Source organism: Diospyros lotus, chromosome 14 (genome assembly GCF_014633365.1).
Source record: "Diospyros lotus cultivar Yz01 chromosome 14, ASM1463336v1, whole genome shotgun sequence".
In the NCBI taxonomy this organism is placed as follows: Eukaryota; Viridiplantae; Streptophyta; class Magnoliopsida; order Ericales; family Ebenaceae; genus Diospyros; species Diospyros lotus.
Window position 1 is genome coordinate 23,315,712 of NC_068351.1, and position 15,659 is coordinate 23,331,370.

Genomic DNA, 15,659 nt, shown 5'->3' on the forward strand with positions numbered 1-15,659 from the left:
TAAATAGCATGCCTTTCAGATATACTAAATTAGGTGCAGTAATGACAGAAAATAAAGCATCTAGTTTATTCCAGAGTTCTAAGGGAGTGGACATACCATCTACCTTGCGAATCACACTGTCACCCAGGTGGAGGAAGATCAGATTGAAGGCTTCTTCTCTGATTTCCTCTGTCCTCGCAAGCTGGTCTGCTGACCATTTGCGATCATCTGTCTCAAGTGCTATAAGCACTTTATGATGAGAGAGTAATACTCTCATCTTTTTCTTCCAGCTTCCATAATCTCCTTTTCCATCAAATATACCGATTTCAAATCGGGTAGAATTCATCTTCGCCTTGCACGAAGGTAACTTAGGTGGCTCTAGACTCAGAAAAGAATCAACACAGCACACACCCGCTGAAATAGAATCTCTCAGAGAAACCCTAGATCACCCGCAAGATGAGAAAGCCCCAAAAATGAAAACCTAACAGATTGAAGTTACAGAAACCCTAAGAGCCGAACTTAACAAGGCTCTGATACCACTGTTGAGAACTAACAAAAACCTTAGGGCTTTTACAGTATTTCAATCGCTGAAGAATGATGGACAAAAAACTGGAAGCAAAAATAAAACATACACGAAACTGAAACAAAAAACGAAAGAGAGACACACGAGATTTTACCGTTGTTCACCTCAAAATCGAGGCTACGTCCACGTTGAGCTCTGGTGAGGAGAGCTCATTGAACTATGAGAAAAATCAGAGATTACAACCACATATAAAACCTCCCGATCACTCTATACATATAATGGTTCGATGAAACAAAACTTGCCCTAAAATCACTTAATACAGATTAAAAGGCAACCTAATCGAACCCTATAAACATGCTTTATACAAAGCATTTACAGAAGAAAAGAAACAGAGAGCAAACCAGATCAAACCCTAGCTCGAGGGCGAGAGCCAACCACACAGTACCCGACTAATCCTTCTTCTTCTTCTTCTCACCTTTTTCTCGATCTTTCGTCTGTCTTGAACACATCCCGAGGCAAGATTAAAAGCAGCAAAGAATGGCTGGGATTGATCCTCATAAAGCACTGAGGGGCAGCTGAGATTCAATCGTGCAAGCACGATTGATTATTCCAACAGAAATAGCAGAGATTAGGATCGGGCAGCAGAGAGATCAAGCGGGCGCTGATTGAGGCTGCTGATGGTTGCCACGTGCCGCCATCCAGCAGCTGCCAATTGGCCAGCTGCGGTTGCAGCATGTGGCCTTCCAACCAGCTAAGAGGGACGACGACGTTTGAAGCTTCATAACCAGCAGTTACCAATTTCCTTCAGCAAATCAATTGTGTACTTCCTTTGAGATGAGAAAATCCCTTCCTTGCTTCTAGCTACTTCCATCCCAAGGAAGTATCTCAATTCTCCCAAGTCTTTCACTTCAAATATAGACCTTAGTTGTCCTTTTAGATTTTTAATTTCCAGATTGTTATCCCCTGTGATGATAATGTCATCCATATAGACAATAAGGATTGTCCTCCTTCCATCTGCTTCATTTTTTGTGAATAGGGTATGATCTTCTCGCCCTTGTTTGTATCCTAGCTGAATGAGGGTGTCACTAAACCGCTTGAACCAGGCCCTTGGAGACTGCTTGAAACCGTATAGTGACTTCTTTAATCTACATACCTTTCCTTTTGTGTTTTCTGTCTCAAAACCTGGGGGATCCTCATATAAATTTCTTCTTCTAGCTTCCCATTTAAGAATGCATTCTTGATGTCCAGCTTCTGCAATTTCCAATCTAAATTAATAGCCAATGAGAGTAAAACTCAGATAGAATTAAGCTTGGCCACCGAAGCAAAAGTTTTCTCATAATCAAGTCCTTGGGTTTGGGTAAACCCTTGGGCTATTAATCTTGCCTTGTACCTGTCAATGCTTCCATTTGACTTATACTTCATTGTAAAAACCCATTTGTTGCCAACAATTTTCTTTCCATTAGGCAGACTGACAATATCCCAAGTTTTATTAGCTTCTAGGGCCTGCATCTCATCCATAATTGCTACATTCCATTTCTCATCTTGCAATGCATGATATATATATCCTTAGGGATCACTATATCATCAATGCTAACTGTGAAGGCCTTGAACTGAGGAGATAGCTTTGAATAACCCACATAATTTGAAATAGGGTGTTTGGTACACGATCTCACCCCTTTCCTTAGTGCTATTGGGATATCTAGATCATCAAACCTGTTAGATGTCACCCTTTCCATGCTCCTATTGTCTTCAGTTTCTGAACATATCTTTGGATTAGACAATAGGTTTGGTTGAGGGTCACGAGGCCTTTTAGAATACACCAAAGTTGGCTTGTCAGAGGCTGGATTTTCTTGAATCTGGTCTACTTGATCTCCCCTTGGATTAGGCACTAAGGTTTGGGTAGGAAGAACTAATTCAGTAGCAAGAGGAGGTTCAGGAGTTGAGGTCATAAAGGGTGGGGAGGTAGGATGAGAGATAGGAAGTGAATTCATAGGTAGAGGCAAGGTCAGGTCCCACTGTTCCTTTGCACTAGGTATGTGTCCCTGCAGAGGAAAGGTGTGAAAAAATAGTTGATGTTCAAGAAAGGATACATCACAAGATACAATGAGATGTTGTGTAGAAGGGTGGTAGCATTTGTATCATTGTTGAGTAGAAGAATAGCCAACAAATATGCATTTGAGAGCTTTAGGTTCAAGTTTAGATAGAGAGGGTTGGTACTTATGTACAAACATGATACACCCAAAAACTTTTGGTGATAGAGAGTTTAGGACCCTAGTGTGATAAGGATAAAAATCAAGGAGGACACTCAAAGGGGTTCTAAATGCAAGGACCTTAAAGGGAAGTCGATTAATAAGGTAGGAAGATGTAAAAATTGCTTCTCCCCAGTATGCATTACGGATTGCGTTAGTGAACATAATTACCCTTGCAGTCTCAAGAAGATGGCAGTTTTTCCTTTCTGCCACCCCATTTTGTTAGGGATTGTAAGGGCATGAACTTTGGTGAATAATGTCATGTTTAGTTAAATAATGATTGAAATCATTGGAAAAATATTCCCGACCATTATTTGAACGTAAAACATGGATTAAAGATTTAAAGACATTGTTTATCATTTGATGAAACCTTTTAAACACAACATAGGCTTCAAATTTGTCTTTCATTAAGAACACCCAGCTAAGCTAACCCTTGTATGGTTATCTATAAATGTGATAAACCACCAAGTGTTAGTCAGATTAGGAGTTCTTGCTGGTCCCCAAATATCACTATGAATCAAATAGAAAGGCTTTGTAGGTTTATATATATGAGAAGGATGAGAACTCTTGGTTTGTTTATCAAGGATACATTGTTCACAATGAAAGGAATGGCTTCTTTTATTAATGAAAAGATAGGGATACAAAACTTTGAGATAATTGAAACTAAGGTGCCCTAAACGCTAGTGCCATAACACAATTTCAGAATTTGAAATAGTAGACAAAGAGGATTGAATTTGTGACCTAGATCCAAGGGACTAACCAAGCTGTTGTGGGGTGCCCTAAAATTTTTTTCTAAGTTATAAGAAGTATCCTGCTGAGTTCGAAGACCCCAGAGAATCTCCGGGGCAGGAGTCCTTGAGGCCTCCAGAGAGCCACCCGGGATGGTCTAGCCTTCTTATCTGTATAGCCCAAAGACTTAGAGTCTCCTGGGCACAAGTTACCCAATGGCCCAAAAGAGCTCTTTGGGACCACCCAGAGACATTCATCGGGGCACTTTCACCCCAAAGATTTCTCTAGGCCCTCTAGCCTCTTTTGGAAGAGTCTAAGGACTCATCTGTGGACCCCACCAAGCATCCATAAATACTTGCCTCTTCCATGGCAAATGGATCTTTTTGGACCCTTACTCTCTTTCACTCTAAAACTCACCCGGAAGACTTTCACCTCACCCTTTAGAACACCAGAAGACCCCCTAAGACATACAACATATACACATCTACATATTTTTGCACGATCATCACGAACTACATTGTCTGACCTAGGCATCGGAGGGCCCACATGGGGAAGATCCCTGCGTGCCTTTCTGACGTCCTTTGTGATTGCAAACTCAGTAAAGTTGTTGATCCCCGAAGGCCCATCAACAACTTTCTCCAGAGACCCTTTGGGACCATTCTTCCTTCTGGTCTCTCGAAAACTCTCCTAGGGTTGACAACACCAAGGACCCCGAAGACCCCATTTGGGTCTTGAAGCAACCGCCCTCCAGAGCGGTCAATTAAGCTCCAAACCCGGTAACCTCGTTAGCAGCATCTCAGATCCCCTAGTCTCATTGAAGGACTCTGCTTTAACTATTCTCAAAACAAATAAATTTAATTGTTATAGTTTGGCAACACAAGCTTTGAGATATAATAGAGGCCTCCTTTTTCCTCAGCACTGCCAATCATCTTCCCCGAAGATAGGTCCTGAAATTTACAATAGGAAGGAAAAAAATGTTACCAAACACTTCCTTTCTTTGGTTTGTTTACTCACTAAGAGTAAGTTACACTTTAAATTAGGGACATATAACACTGATTCCAGATTTAGACTTGCCACCTTAGCTATACCTTTCCCTCGAGCCGTAGCAGTAGTACCATCAGCCATTGAGATGGTTAAACCTTCATCACAAGGTTCATAGGTTGACGACACTTTAAGTGATCCAGTCATGTGATTTGAAGCACCTGTGTCAATTATCCAGCAATCTATAGGGAATTTGAAAGAGAATAGAGAGTGTCTAGGTGTACCTTGTTTAGCAAGAGACACTACCAAGTTAGGGTCCTGTGTGGTCTTAGTTTGGTCACCTTAGTTTGGCTCAACAATTGCTGTAAAACTTCCAACTGATCTGCAGATAAAATCAAGTTAGTTGATTTTCCAGTCTCAGCTTCTCCCCCATAGGCTGCTTGGTTTCCTTTCCTTTGATTCTTAGGCTTTCAATTTGCTGGTTTCCATGAGTTTTCCAACGTGTGATATGGCTTGTTGCAGTGGTCACACCATGGTTTGCCTTTCTAAGACTCTCCTTTGGATGAACTAGAAGTTTTTATCCTTGAGAAGACCAATGCTGATGTTTGTGAGTTTACATCAAAATTGGACATCCCCGAAGGATTTAACATCACCTTTTTTTTGCTCTCTTCTCGCCTGACTTTTAGAAAAACTTCCCTTATTAAAGGAAAGGTTTTGGTTCCAAGTAACCGCTCTCTTACTTCATCATGGTCAAAGTTAAGACCATGCAAAAAATCAAACACTCTCTTTTTCTATCATCTTATCATATTTCTTTCCATCTTCAGAACATTCCCATTTAATCTCATGGAATAAATCCATCTCCTATCACAACTTGGTTAAAGCATTGTAATATTCAGTAACTAAGCCATTACCTTGCCTTGTTATCCGAATGGTAGAACGGATCTAAAAGCTTTGGGCAGTGTTTTCCATGTCTGAGTAGATTTCTTGCATAACTTCCCAAATCTCCTAGGTTGTCTTGTAGAAGAGGTAAGTCCTTCCAATCTTTGGCTTCATAGAATTGACCAACCATGCCATCACAATAGAGTTTTCTGCCTCCCACACACCATAAGTTGTTGAGTTTGTGCTAGGATTAGGAATTGTACCTGTCAAATATCCAACCTTTCCCTTTTCTCGGATTACCATCAAAGCTGACTGGAACCATTCTCTAAAGTTGGTTCCATTCAGCTTATGCTGAGTGATCTAGAGGGAATGGCTATCAAGGGTGATTGGAGATGATGGAACTTGAGTATTTCTCATTAAAGAAGGTAAGTTAGTATATGCTTCACTTGTTGATTGAGTTTCAGCCATATCGTGAGCTTAAAGAAGTCTACCAACTGTAGGAGGAAGAGAATAAGAGGAGAATTTGCCACGGAACTGTGGCTCTGATACCATGAAAAATAAACTACTAAAAGTTTTAATGAAAGGAATAAACTTCCATAATATCATTAATCCGAGGGATGCAAAATATATATACACAAATTCATAAGAAATTTCCTAAGATATAGGACTAGATTATAACAACATATTCCAAATTAGGATTTGATTGAATTTAGGACTTCTTTATCTGATTTTTTGGAGCATCCTTATCCTTCTTTTTCCTTATCTTCTCAGCTTGAACTCTCCTTTATCTTCTTCTCTTCTTATCCTCTCGTTTATAACTTGAATTTTTTCATTTATCTTCTCCAAGACTTCACAATGGAAGGAAACATTCTTTTTATTGATAAACAAATGGGGATACAATGCCTTTAAATGCGAAAGGCTTGGATGACCTAGACGTTTGTGCCATAACATGACATCAAAACTAGACACTACTAATAAGGAAAAATTATGGGGTAACTGATCTCTAGAGGAAGTACCGGTTATTGAAAGGCAGTAGAGACCATCCTTCTCCTCAGCACTTCCAATCATCTTCCCCGAAGACCTGTCCTGAAATTCACAATGAGATGGAAAAAATGTCACTATACAATTCATATCTTTTGTTAGCTTACTAACAAATAATAAATTGTATGTAAACTTTGGCACATATAACACAGATTTCAACACTAGATTTGATACACAAATCGTCCCTTGTCCTACTACTGGTGACATCTTCCCATCAGCCACCCACACATGAATTTCACGGTTGTTTTTCTAATAGGTCTCAAACATATCTAAGGATCTAATCATATGATCTGAGGCCCTGTATCAATTATCCAACATTGGTTTGATAAGGATTTTGAGAGCAGTGAATGGATTATGTTACCTCGTTATGTCACAACTGCAGTTGGATTTTGTGAGGACGTGGGATCAGACCGCGGAAAGAGCCTTGTTTGGTTTAACATGTTTTGCAGAAATTCAATATGCTTGGCTGAAAGATTGAGACTGGCAATTTGCCCCAAGTTTGATTCCGCTACCTGTGCTACATGGTGATTCCCTCTCTGTTTCTTAGGCTTCCAATCTGAAGGCTTTCTATGGATCTCCTAGCATGTCTCTCGGGTGTGCCAAGGTTTGTTGCAATGATCACACCATGGCTTTCCTTTTAACTATTTTTGTTCACAATTTTGTATTGCTGATCCTTTCTCATGTTTATTCACAACTAGAGCAGAATTTTGGGTGATTTGTTCCGAGTTACAAGGGTTGCGCATAACTCTCTTTCTACTCTCCTCCCACTTAACTTTAGCAAATGCCTCTCGAATGGATGGAAAAGGCTTGGATCCAAGTAAACGTCCCAGTACTTCATCCAAATCTACATCGAGTCCTTGGAGGAAATCAAAGACCTGTTCTTTCTCCAATAACTTCTTGTATTTTTCTGCATCGATCTGGCAGCTCCACTCAATTTCATAGAACAGATCTATCTCCTGCCAAAGTTTCATGAGTGTATTGTAATATTTAGTTACAATTATGGTGCCTTGATGGGTATTTCGAATTTTGGACCTAACTTCAAAGCACTGAGAGGTGTTTTCTACATCCAAGTAGACCTCTTATGCAGTTTGCCATATCTCTTTTGTCGTTTTACAGAACAAATAGGTTCTGCCTATGCTTGGCTCCATGGAATTGATAAGCCAAGCCATCACGATTGAGTTTTCGGCCTCACATGCTCCATAGTTTGGTGCTGTCTCCAATGGTGGTAAGATCACCCCCATTAGATGTCCAGCCTTTCCTCTTCCTCGAATTGCAAGCATCACTGATTGTGGCCATTCTCGATATTTCACTCCGTTGAGCTTATGGTGAGTGATTTGCAAAGATAGGTTTTCGACTGAGGATGATGGTGATTGGGTTGTAGGATTGATAGGTTGGGTGGTGGTGACTGTGGTGGACGATTCTGCTGAGGTCGGCTGGTTTCCAGCCATGTTTGGATGGGTTTTAACAACCTAGGGCTACCAGAATTGGTAGATTTGATACCATGAAACAAGAGATATTCAGGAATGAAGATTTTTTTCATTTGAGCTGATCACATGTATATATACAGGTTTGACAACTATCTCCTAAGAATTCAAAACAAGGAAAAATCTATCTCCTATAATCAAGGAGATCCTTATTTTTATCTTCTCCTAACAAACCTATCTTATCTCTATCTCCTATAATCAAGGAGATTCTTATTTCTTATCTTCTCCAAACAAACCTATCTTATCTTCTTATCTTCTCCTCTAACAATCCTAATCTAATCACTTGAATACAAAAAAACAGAAAATAAAAGATATAAATATCTAGCAAATCATAAATCTCCAACAAACTAGCATGTGAATTTTAAAATAGATGGATTCCTAAGATGAGCAAGATTCCTTTCCGATCAAGGACTAATTATTGCTATAACCCTAGCATAAAGAGTCTTTTAAGACACTTTGTAGGCATCCGCTTTACTCTAATTCAACTTTTGAGGTTTCTCAAACCAATTGTATTATCTTTGTTCCAGATTTGATTTTTTCACTTTTTTCACCCAAGTTTTGCACTTGTTTTTGTTGATTCTTCGTCTCAAATTGCATCACTTGACCACATTGAATGTAGCACTCCCACATGGGAGGGGTTGTTACACAAAATATCTTCTTTTCCCATTTATTTCCATATGCGTACTTCGCTTTACTATTACTCATTTTTTCAATACATTTTTCACTTTGGATATATATACAGAACATGTTATTTCTATCTTTCCCAAAATTACCAAGTTGATCCAACATAACGTTTTTCTACATTCATTGAATGGGTTCAAAAAATATACAAGGTATTTCATTTGAGCATAAAGAAATAAGGTGCAAACCTCAGAGTGGAGAAACATATCAGAAGGTGCCAGACTCCCCATAGAAGAAACAGCAGCAGCTTCCCTGTTTGTTCCAGTAACATCTGCTGGCTTTTCATCTACTTTATCCTTCATGCCAGGTCTTGCAGTTTCTGAGCTCTGTTTCTCGTTACCATTCAGGTTAACAGGGTTGATTTCCAAAGCTACTTTTTTCCTGATTTTATATATAATCATTAGAATTGAAATTTTCAAGAAATGAAGGTTTTTTTGCAAATAATGATTGGTCAACTACCTTATTATGGTTATTCAAAGTAATCAAGCTTTACCTCTTAGAGTTATCATTGGCATGGTTAGAGCTCGATGCATCGGAAAATACTACCCCACGGAGGAGTTTTCCATCAATTATAGTCTCAATTGCATAACCAATAGGGAAGCTATTTGTGATCATGGCATGAAATGTCCTTTTCTGGGGAGTATGGTCTTCCCTCAAACTAGTATCAGGTATACCTGCATATGAATTTAACAGCTTATAAGATATGGAACTGACTTCAGCAAATATTGCCACAATTTTCTCAGAAGTTAGCAAATAGATAAAAGTTAAATGTCAACAACTACTTGGGATTCGACTATTGTTGATGCAACATTTGTAAATGGTAAGTATAGTAAAAGCTATACCAGAAACGTGCATTGTATCACTTTGTTTGCTTGAGCGAGATTAACTAGGAAACTAAGCCTTTTCTAGTCCTAGTCACTCATAAATAAAAAACCAGGTTTACATGCACAGTGTAAATGAACAAGAACAGACTGAAAACAGAAAAATCTTCCAGAGACCAACTACTTTCTTTGTTTGACAACTAGAGATATTCTATTTAAAAAACAAAACAATTAGGGTGATACTATATGCAGCAAATTACTAAAAACCTATATACTACAAAATGTGCACACACCTGAATTTGATTGATTATGAAGTTTAATAAAGAAGAACAACCTGGATAAGTACTATCATGTAAATCTCCATTAGTTCAAAAGTTAATCTATACTTTTACCTCCAAAAAAGAGAAATATTAAGACTTCAATGAGCAAACCATTTAGAGAATACTACCTTAATCTAGCCTATCACTTTTCAAGTGCTAGCTAGATTAAGTGGTCATGCTCATACCTCACAGATTAACAGCAGAAGAAAAAAGGAATTACCATGGAAGCTTGATGTAATTGATTTCCAGTACTCCTTAGTGAAACAAATTTTTGGCAGTCTTTTAAACAACAAATAGCATAATTATCTTTTATGACATCTGGAACCTAGCTGCACTCAAGCTCAAACACCTTCTGTTTACTTGTCCTTATATCTCTAAATTAGTTCCCATTCAAAAGAATAGTTTTTTTTTCTCCAGATCTTTCAACAACTCTAATGCTATTGAAAAAAATGTATCAATTTAGTGCTACCACGCATCTTTGCATTATTTCATATTTAATGTTACAGGAAAAATTACTCCTAACAAGTTTACATAATCAGAAGCCAGTAAATTTGGACAATATTAGGGTAAAAAAGAGGAATCTAGCAAAGGTAGCTTTTAGAAATTAGCTCCATGGAGCTGAGATTAGTTCAGGCTTTCAGTGATATTGGGGAAGCATGGTTTAACCTTGTTCAAAGAATTCCTCACCATTGTTTGATTGAGCTTGAGCTTGTTTACGTGCAGATGGTTATGCTGATACACTACTTGAAATCATGGACAAAAGCTATTGCAAGATCCTAACAGATCCGAGGCATATGAAAGGGACCTTATCTTCAAATGACATTTGGTGGTAATGCTGTAGACTGTTGAGAATACAGAAGAAGCTGTACTTGTGCAGAATTCAGATAACATGTTATATATTTATATACACATATACATCTATATATTTCTTCTACACAAGCCTCCGAAAGGCTGCCCTTCCCCATTCTGCACTCTGGGATTTTGGAGACCACCCTGCCATATTTCTTTCCCAACAACAAGATAGACTTAAATCACATCAGCTGAAAGAGGAGCCACATCTACTATGTAATTTATATATGCCTTCATGGTTATCAAAAATGGAGATTTATGGTAAATAAAAATGCATTGCCTCCCCAAAAAGAAAGTTTATCCATAACCAAGATGAAAGAAGAAGACTCTTGCAATGGGTGGCCAACTGAGCCAAGCTTAGTCTGCTTTATTCAATAGCCAAGCTGGAATTTAACTTTTGAAGAATAAGCCTTAACCAAGTAGATACCATTTGCAGGCTAACAATATCTGAAGTTGTATTTTCAAACTTGATTGATTTCTTTAATTGTCGCCAAACACCTAGTTTATTTGCCATCCTTTGTTTTCTTTTTTTTTATCAATCTGATATCCTCATGTAATAGACTTGTACTAAACCCCAAGCACATACACACAATAGAATAAGATACCGATATTGCTAAAAGAAAATCTATACTTGGCATTGGCGTTGGCTGATAGCAATCAGCATTTGCAGGATTAGCAAACAATTTTTTTTCTTTGCACTTGATCTTCAGCTGCTTCGTCAAGGATAACTTCCCCACATGTTGTTCATCTCGGTCATTTTCCCTTTCAGTTCCTATCATGAAATTTCATCAAATAAGCAAGTAGCTCTTGTTAGGCCCTAAAGATATTTAGAATGTCTTGAAAAATAAATGGCTAGTGTGAAGCATCAAAAAAATTTAAGCACAAATAACTACACCTGTATGCAAGTAATACATGTCATCTAATGCATCAAGGTTCTTATTGCAGCCACCAAGAAAAACAAGAGCATCACTTTTTTCTGGATCCAAACTATCTCCAGCCACTGAAAATCTGGGTGAAGGCCTCTCACCTACAGTCATCACCTTGGTCCATACACCAGTATCTAACAAATATTCAACATAATTGAGCATGAATAAAAGCATATAATGATGGAAATTGAAACTAACAGCTCTATACTCTCTACTGATGAACTAGAACAAAATTTGGCAGTTAGAGACTTAATTCAACCAAGGATAGCAACATGGATGGTGACCAGGAATCTAAACACAAATTACCAACAATTTTGTGATTCTCAAGGACTAAAGTAAGAATATATGTACCAAATGGTTTATCCGAGTACCCCCTGTGCTGAACAAGCCAAACTCTACCTATTGTGTGCACGAATTGTCAAAAGGATGGGCAAAGCTACATAGTTCTAATGACCATTCATGATTCATTTGAGGTCATAATTTGCATAGGAGATCTCAGGTGTTGAAATATTTGCCTGAGGATTAGACATATGGTCACGGGAGAGGAAGGACAAAGAGAAGGTATTAGATTAAAGCTTCTAGAAGTCTGGTAGTTAGGGTTATAACTGTAACTACAGACGGTTACTGGAGTCCTTGTATATCCCACCCTTTATAGTTTATAAATAGAGGGTTCGGGAGTCTTATTTTTCCTCTCAAGGTGTTTTTCATTCTGTCTTGTGAAAGAGTATGTTCTGTGTGTATGCGTCAGAGAAAAGTGGTATTACTTTGTAATCTCTAGGTAAGGCAGCTAGGTAATAGGGCTATGAGAGAAATCAATGCATGTAATCTTTGTTTTCAGTTTCAAGATAATGAAGAACGAGACCATTTCAGTCTGGATGTAGGTTCTCCATCTAGAAGTTCTGAACCAGGATAAATCTCTTGTCTTGTGTGTGAGTGCTTTGATTTTGTGTTGTTTTCTTGTATTCCTATTTATGTCTCATCCGTGAGTGAGGGATTGTATTTGTCTTGAGGGAGATTTTAGTGTGTGTCGGCGGGAATTGTTTCGACATCAGGGAACAAGATCATTATCGTATGAATCTTAATGCCATGACATGTCTTCCAACCCATAAACAAAAATTCTCCACTTTGTTTTTTCTTTTGGAAAACATAAAAGAGAACTCTTCTTCAAGGAAGGAAAATATATGGAGAATTGAATATACAAAAAAAAAAAATGAAGAGAAGAAGAAGATATATAATCATTTGGCATACCAACATCAAGCATGTAAATGTCATTTTGTAGGGTTGAGTCAGAGAAGCCCCCAAAGACAAACAACTTCGTGCCCAAGGAAACAGTTGTATGCCCAGCTTGAGGTGGCAAGATTTCCCCCGAAGTGTTCAGCTTCCTCCACCCAAGAGTATCTATCGAAACAAAGCCACAACTAAAGACATCATAATAGCCCAAGTAGTCATTTTTAGAAAATGAAATTTATAATTTTTTTTCTATTTTGGCAATCAACATCAGAGGATTCAAGAAATTCTATACCTGCATCAAGGATATGAACATCAGAGAAATAATGACCATATGAATCTTCCCCACCAATTACAATGATTTGGTTCTTCCAAGATGAACAAGTGTGGCTACTGCGCTTAGCTGGGGGAGTGCCTAATGTTACAGGCTTTATCCATGCATAAGTCTCTGCATAAGAGGAAGGTGAAAGTAATAAGTTAACCTTTTCCAGTTTTTTTCTGAATTAAAGTAGTTACTGAATTAGGGACAAGTGTCAATGATTGATAGAAATATATAAACCTCCAAACTTTAGGAAGAATTGAAACCTGTGCTTTAGCCATGACAGGCTTTACTTAAACAATACTTGTTAAAGCAAGAGTCCACACTAATGCATTACACAAATTTGTGTAATGCAATGCAACCCTCCAAAATTTAAGAAGAATCGAAACCTATACTTTAGCTATGACTAGGCTTTACTGCAACGATACTTGTTAAGTAGGAGCCCACGCTAATGCATTACATAGATATTGCATCATATATAAGTTAAACTTGAAGTCAAAAGATAAAACAGACATCCTTGTGAATCCAAATTCCAAGCATACACGAAACAAGAAAAGAAATAGAAAAGCAATCCAGCCAATATGCATACCTGTATCCAAAATATAGACATCACCATAGAACTCTTCATCAGAAGTATTTGAAGATTTGCCAGACCCACCAAATATGAAAACCCATTTGCCAATAAGGGCAGCACTATGGCTTTCCCTTGCCTCTGGCATCTCGCCTCTTACAATAGGCGAGCTCCATGTATTTGTAGCTATTCATTCATCAAACACCAGGAAGTATAGATCAGAGGACACAAACTATAATAGAAGAAAAGAAGACAACGCAAAAATGAATATTACAGTTCTTAGTATGGTTAAGCAACAAAATTAATTGATAAAATTTTACCTGTTGGACAGCATTAGTTCAAGGGACATGTATGAATGAAAGATCAGCTGTTCAAATAGTGGGGCATTGTTTTCACATCCAGTCCCCATTAGGAAAACCAATGGTGAAAAAAATAAAATAAAAAGCTGCGCAATCTGTAAGCGATTGAAAAGAAAGAAAGAATAATGATTTACTATCAACATGAATCCCTCATATAGCTTCTCTTCAGAGCCAACATATGTGTTTTCCAACAGTAAAATGACAGTGGACACTTAGTAAGGTAACAAGCAATATTGTTTGAAAGGTCAAAGATCTAGTTACAATTGGGATTTACCAACACTTACCCCTGCTTGCGATGAAGATGAAATACAAAGAGAGCTCGTTCCGGATCTAAACCAGACTATTTTAAAAGTTCTAGGATTAGTCCAGCAAAAAAGGGCAACCATGGCAACCCAATGCATGTTACAAAATAACTTAGTTGAATTCTTTAAAAATAGATGGAAAATGCAAAAAGGTGAACAGAAAGTGGCAACTCACATGTATCTAAAATTTGCAAATCGTTAAGTGGGTTTGTTCCATCTGTACCCCCAAACACAAACAGATTATCTCCAACTGCAGTACAGCTATGACTGTCCCTTGGCGCTGGTGGAGTGCCTTTTACTACAGGCTCACTCCATGTTCTTGTAGCTGCTTTCAATAATACATGGACAAAGAAACTTATACGAGTGTTAAAACAACCTCAGAATGACAATGTACAAACATCATTGCAAATATATGTGACAACTAATTAATAATCACTGAAAAATGCTAACCACCAATATAAAATGGAAGATGCCAACAATGAAGAAAACATAACCATACATGGAAGAAGGAATAAATGCCCCCTGAATTTATGCCCACCCCCACATCCCACCTCTCCCCATAGAAAGGAAGGGGAGGGAATACTAGTCCTTGTATATATGCTTGTTTTGTACATGATTTTTAATGTGACAGTTTTTCAAGTCTAACCATGACAACTGTTAGTAGCACATCATAGTTGACTTTTTCAACAGTTGAACAATACCTAAAGAATATTCTTTTTCTGTACATGAGTTATAATGCGACAAAGTTTCTGGAGTGCGACCACAACATCTGTTAGTGGCACATGATTCCAACTTTTTCAACAGCTGAACGCTGCCTAAAGATTTCAGTCTACTATCAATTTACCATTTTATCTACTCGTCTAATCAACTCACATTTCTCTAAGTCTGTTACCAATTAAAGTTACCACCATCTACATACTTTGATTAATTAGGGAATGAAAATTGAGGGTGAGCCTTGGTAGCAACACTAAGTTTGCTCTTTTGGGACATGCAAGTTCTATTACGTGTTCAAATTGTAAAAACAACTTCTATGCAAAGAAAGGATAAGGCTGCATGCTGAAATGGCCCTCTCTCAACCTAACAAGAAACCTTGTTCTTTGAGAAGCCTTTTCAGGGAATCAAAATTGCCAAAACGGATAAAGGGGTGTTTTGTACAATCAAAAAAGGTTAATATATGGAAGATCGATTGATGTCAGTTACCTCTTTAGTGGGAAACATGCATGTGCAGCTACTCATGAATCATAACCACAGGAATCATACAATAGTCTGAAAATGTAAAATCTAATCTCGGCACAGGTAGTTGCAGTAGCCATTTTTGGGAATTCAGAGATAAAGGAATTACAATTTTTTTTCATTTTTGATTACAAGGTTAGATGCAACATTTCCAATTCTCTTACCGCAAACTCTTTTTCTTTTTGT

The 15,659-nt window shown here is 37.9% G+C and overlaps 1 protein-coding gene across 8 annotated transcripts in view; it reads right to left on the reverse strand.

The window, feature by feature from the left end:
- Positions 1-15,659, reverse strand: part of LOC127790679 (uncharacterized) — a 63,321-nt gene that overhangs the window by 46,836 nt on the left and 826 nt on the right. For 5 of the 8 annotated variants that reach the window (XM_052320278.1, XM_052320277.1, XM_052320276.1 and 2 more), the window contains exons 2-9: positions 14,416-14,565; positions 13,598-13,765; positions 12,985-13,137; positions 12,711-12,860; positions 11,432-11,596; positions 11,168-11,308; positions 9,040-9,220; positions 8,735-8,927 (exon numbers count right to left, since the gene is read on the reverse strand). In XM_052320278.1, the coding sequence (XP_052176238.1) occupies positions 8,735-8,927; positions 9,040-9,220; positions 11,168-11,308; positions 11,432-11,596; positions 12,711-12,860; positions 12,985-13,137; positions 13,598-13,765; positions 14,416-14,565 (1,301 nt within the window). Of the gene's footprint in view, positions 1-6,258; positions 6,427-8,734; positions 8,928-9,039; positions 9,221-11,167; positions 11,309-11,431; positions 11,597-12,710; positions 12,861-12,984; positions 13,138-13,597; positions 13,766-14,415; positions 14,566-15,659 lie in introns of those variants that run through there. The other 3 variants (XM_052320275.1, XM_052320274.1, XM_052320279.1) reach the window with 2 other exon arrangements.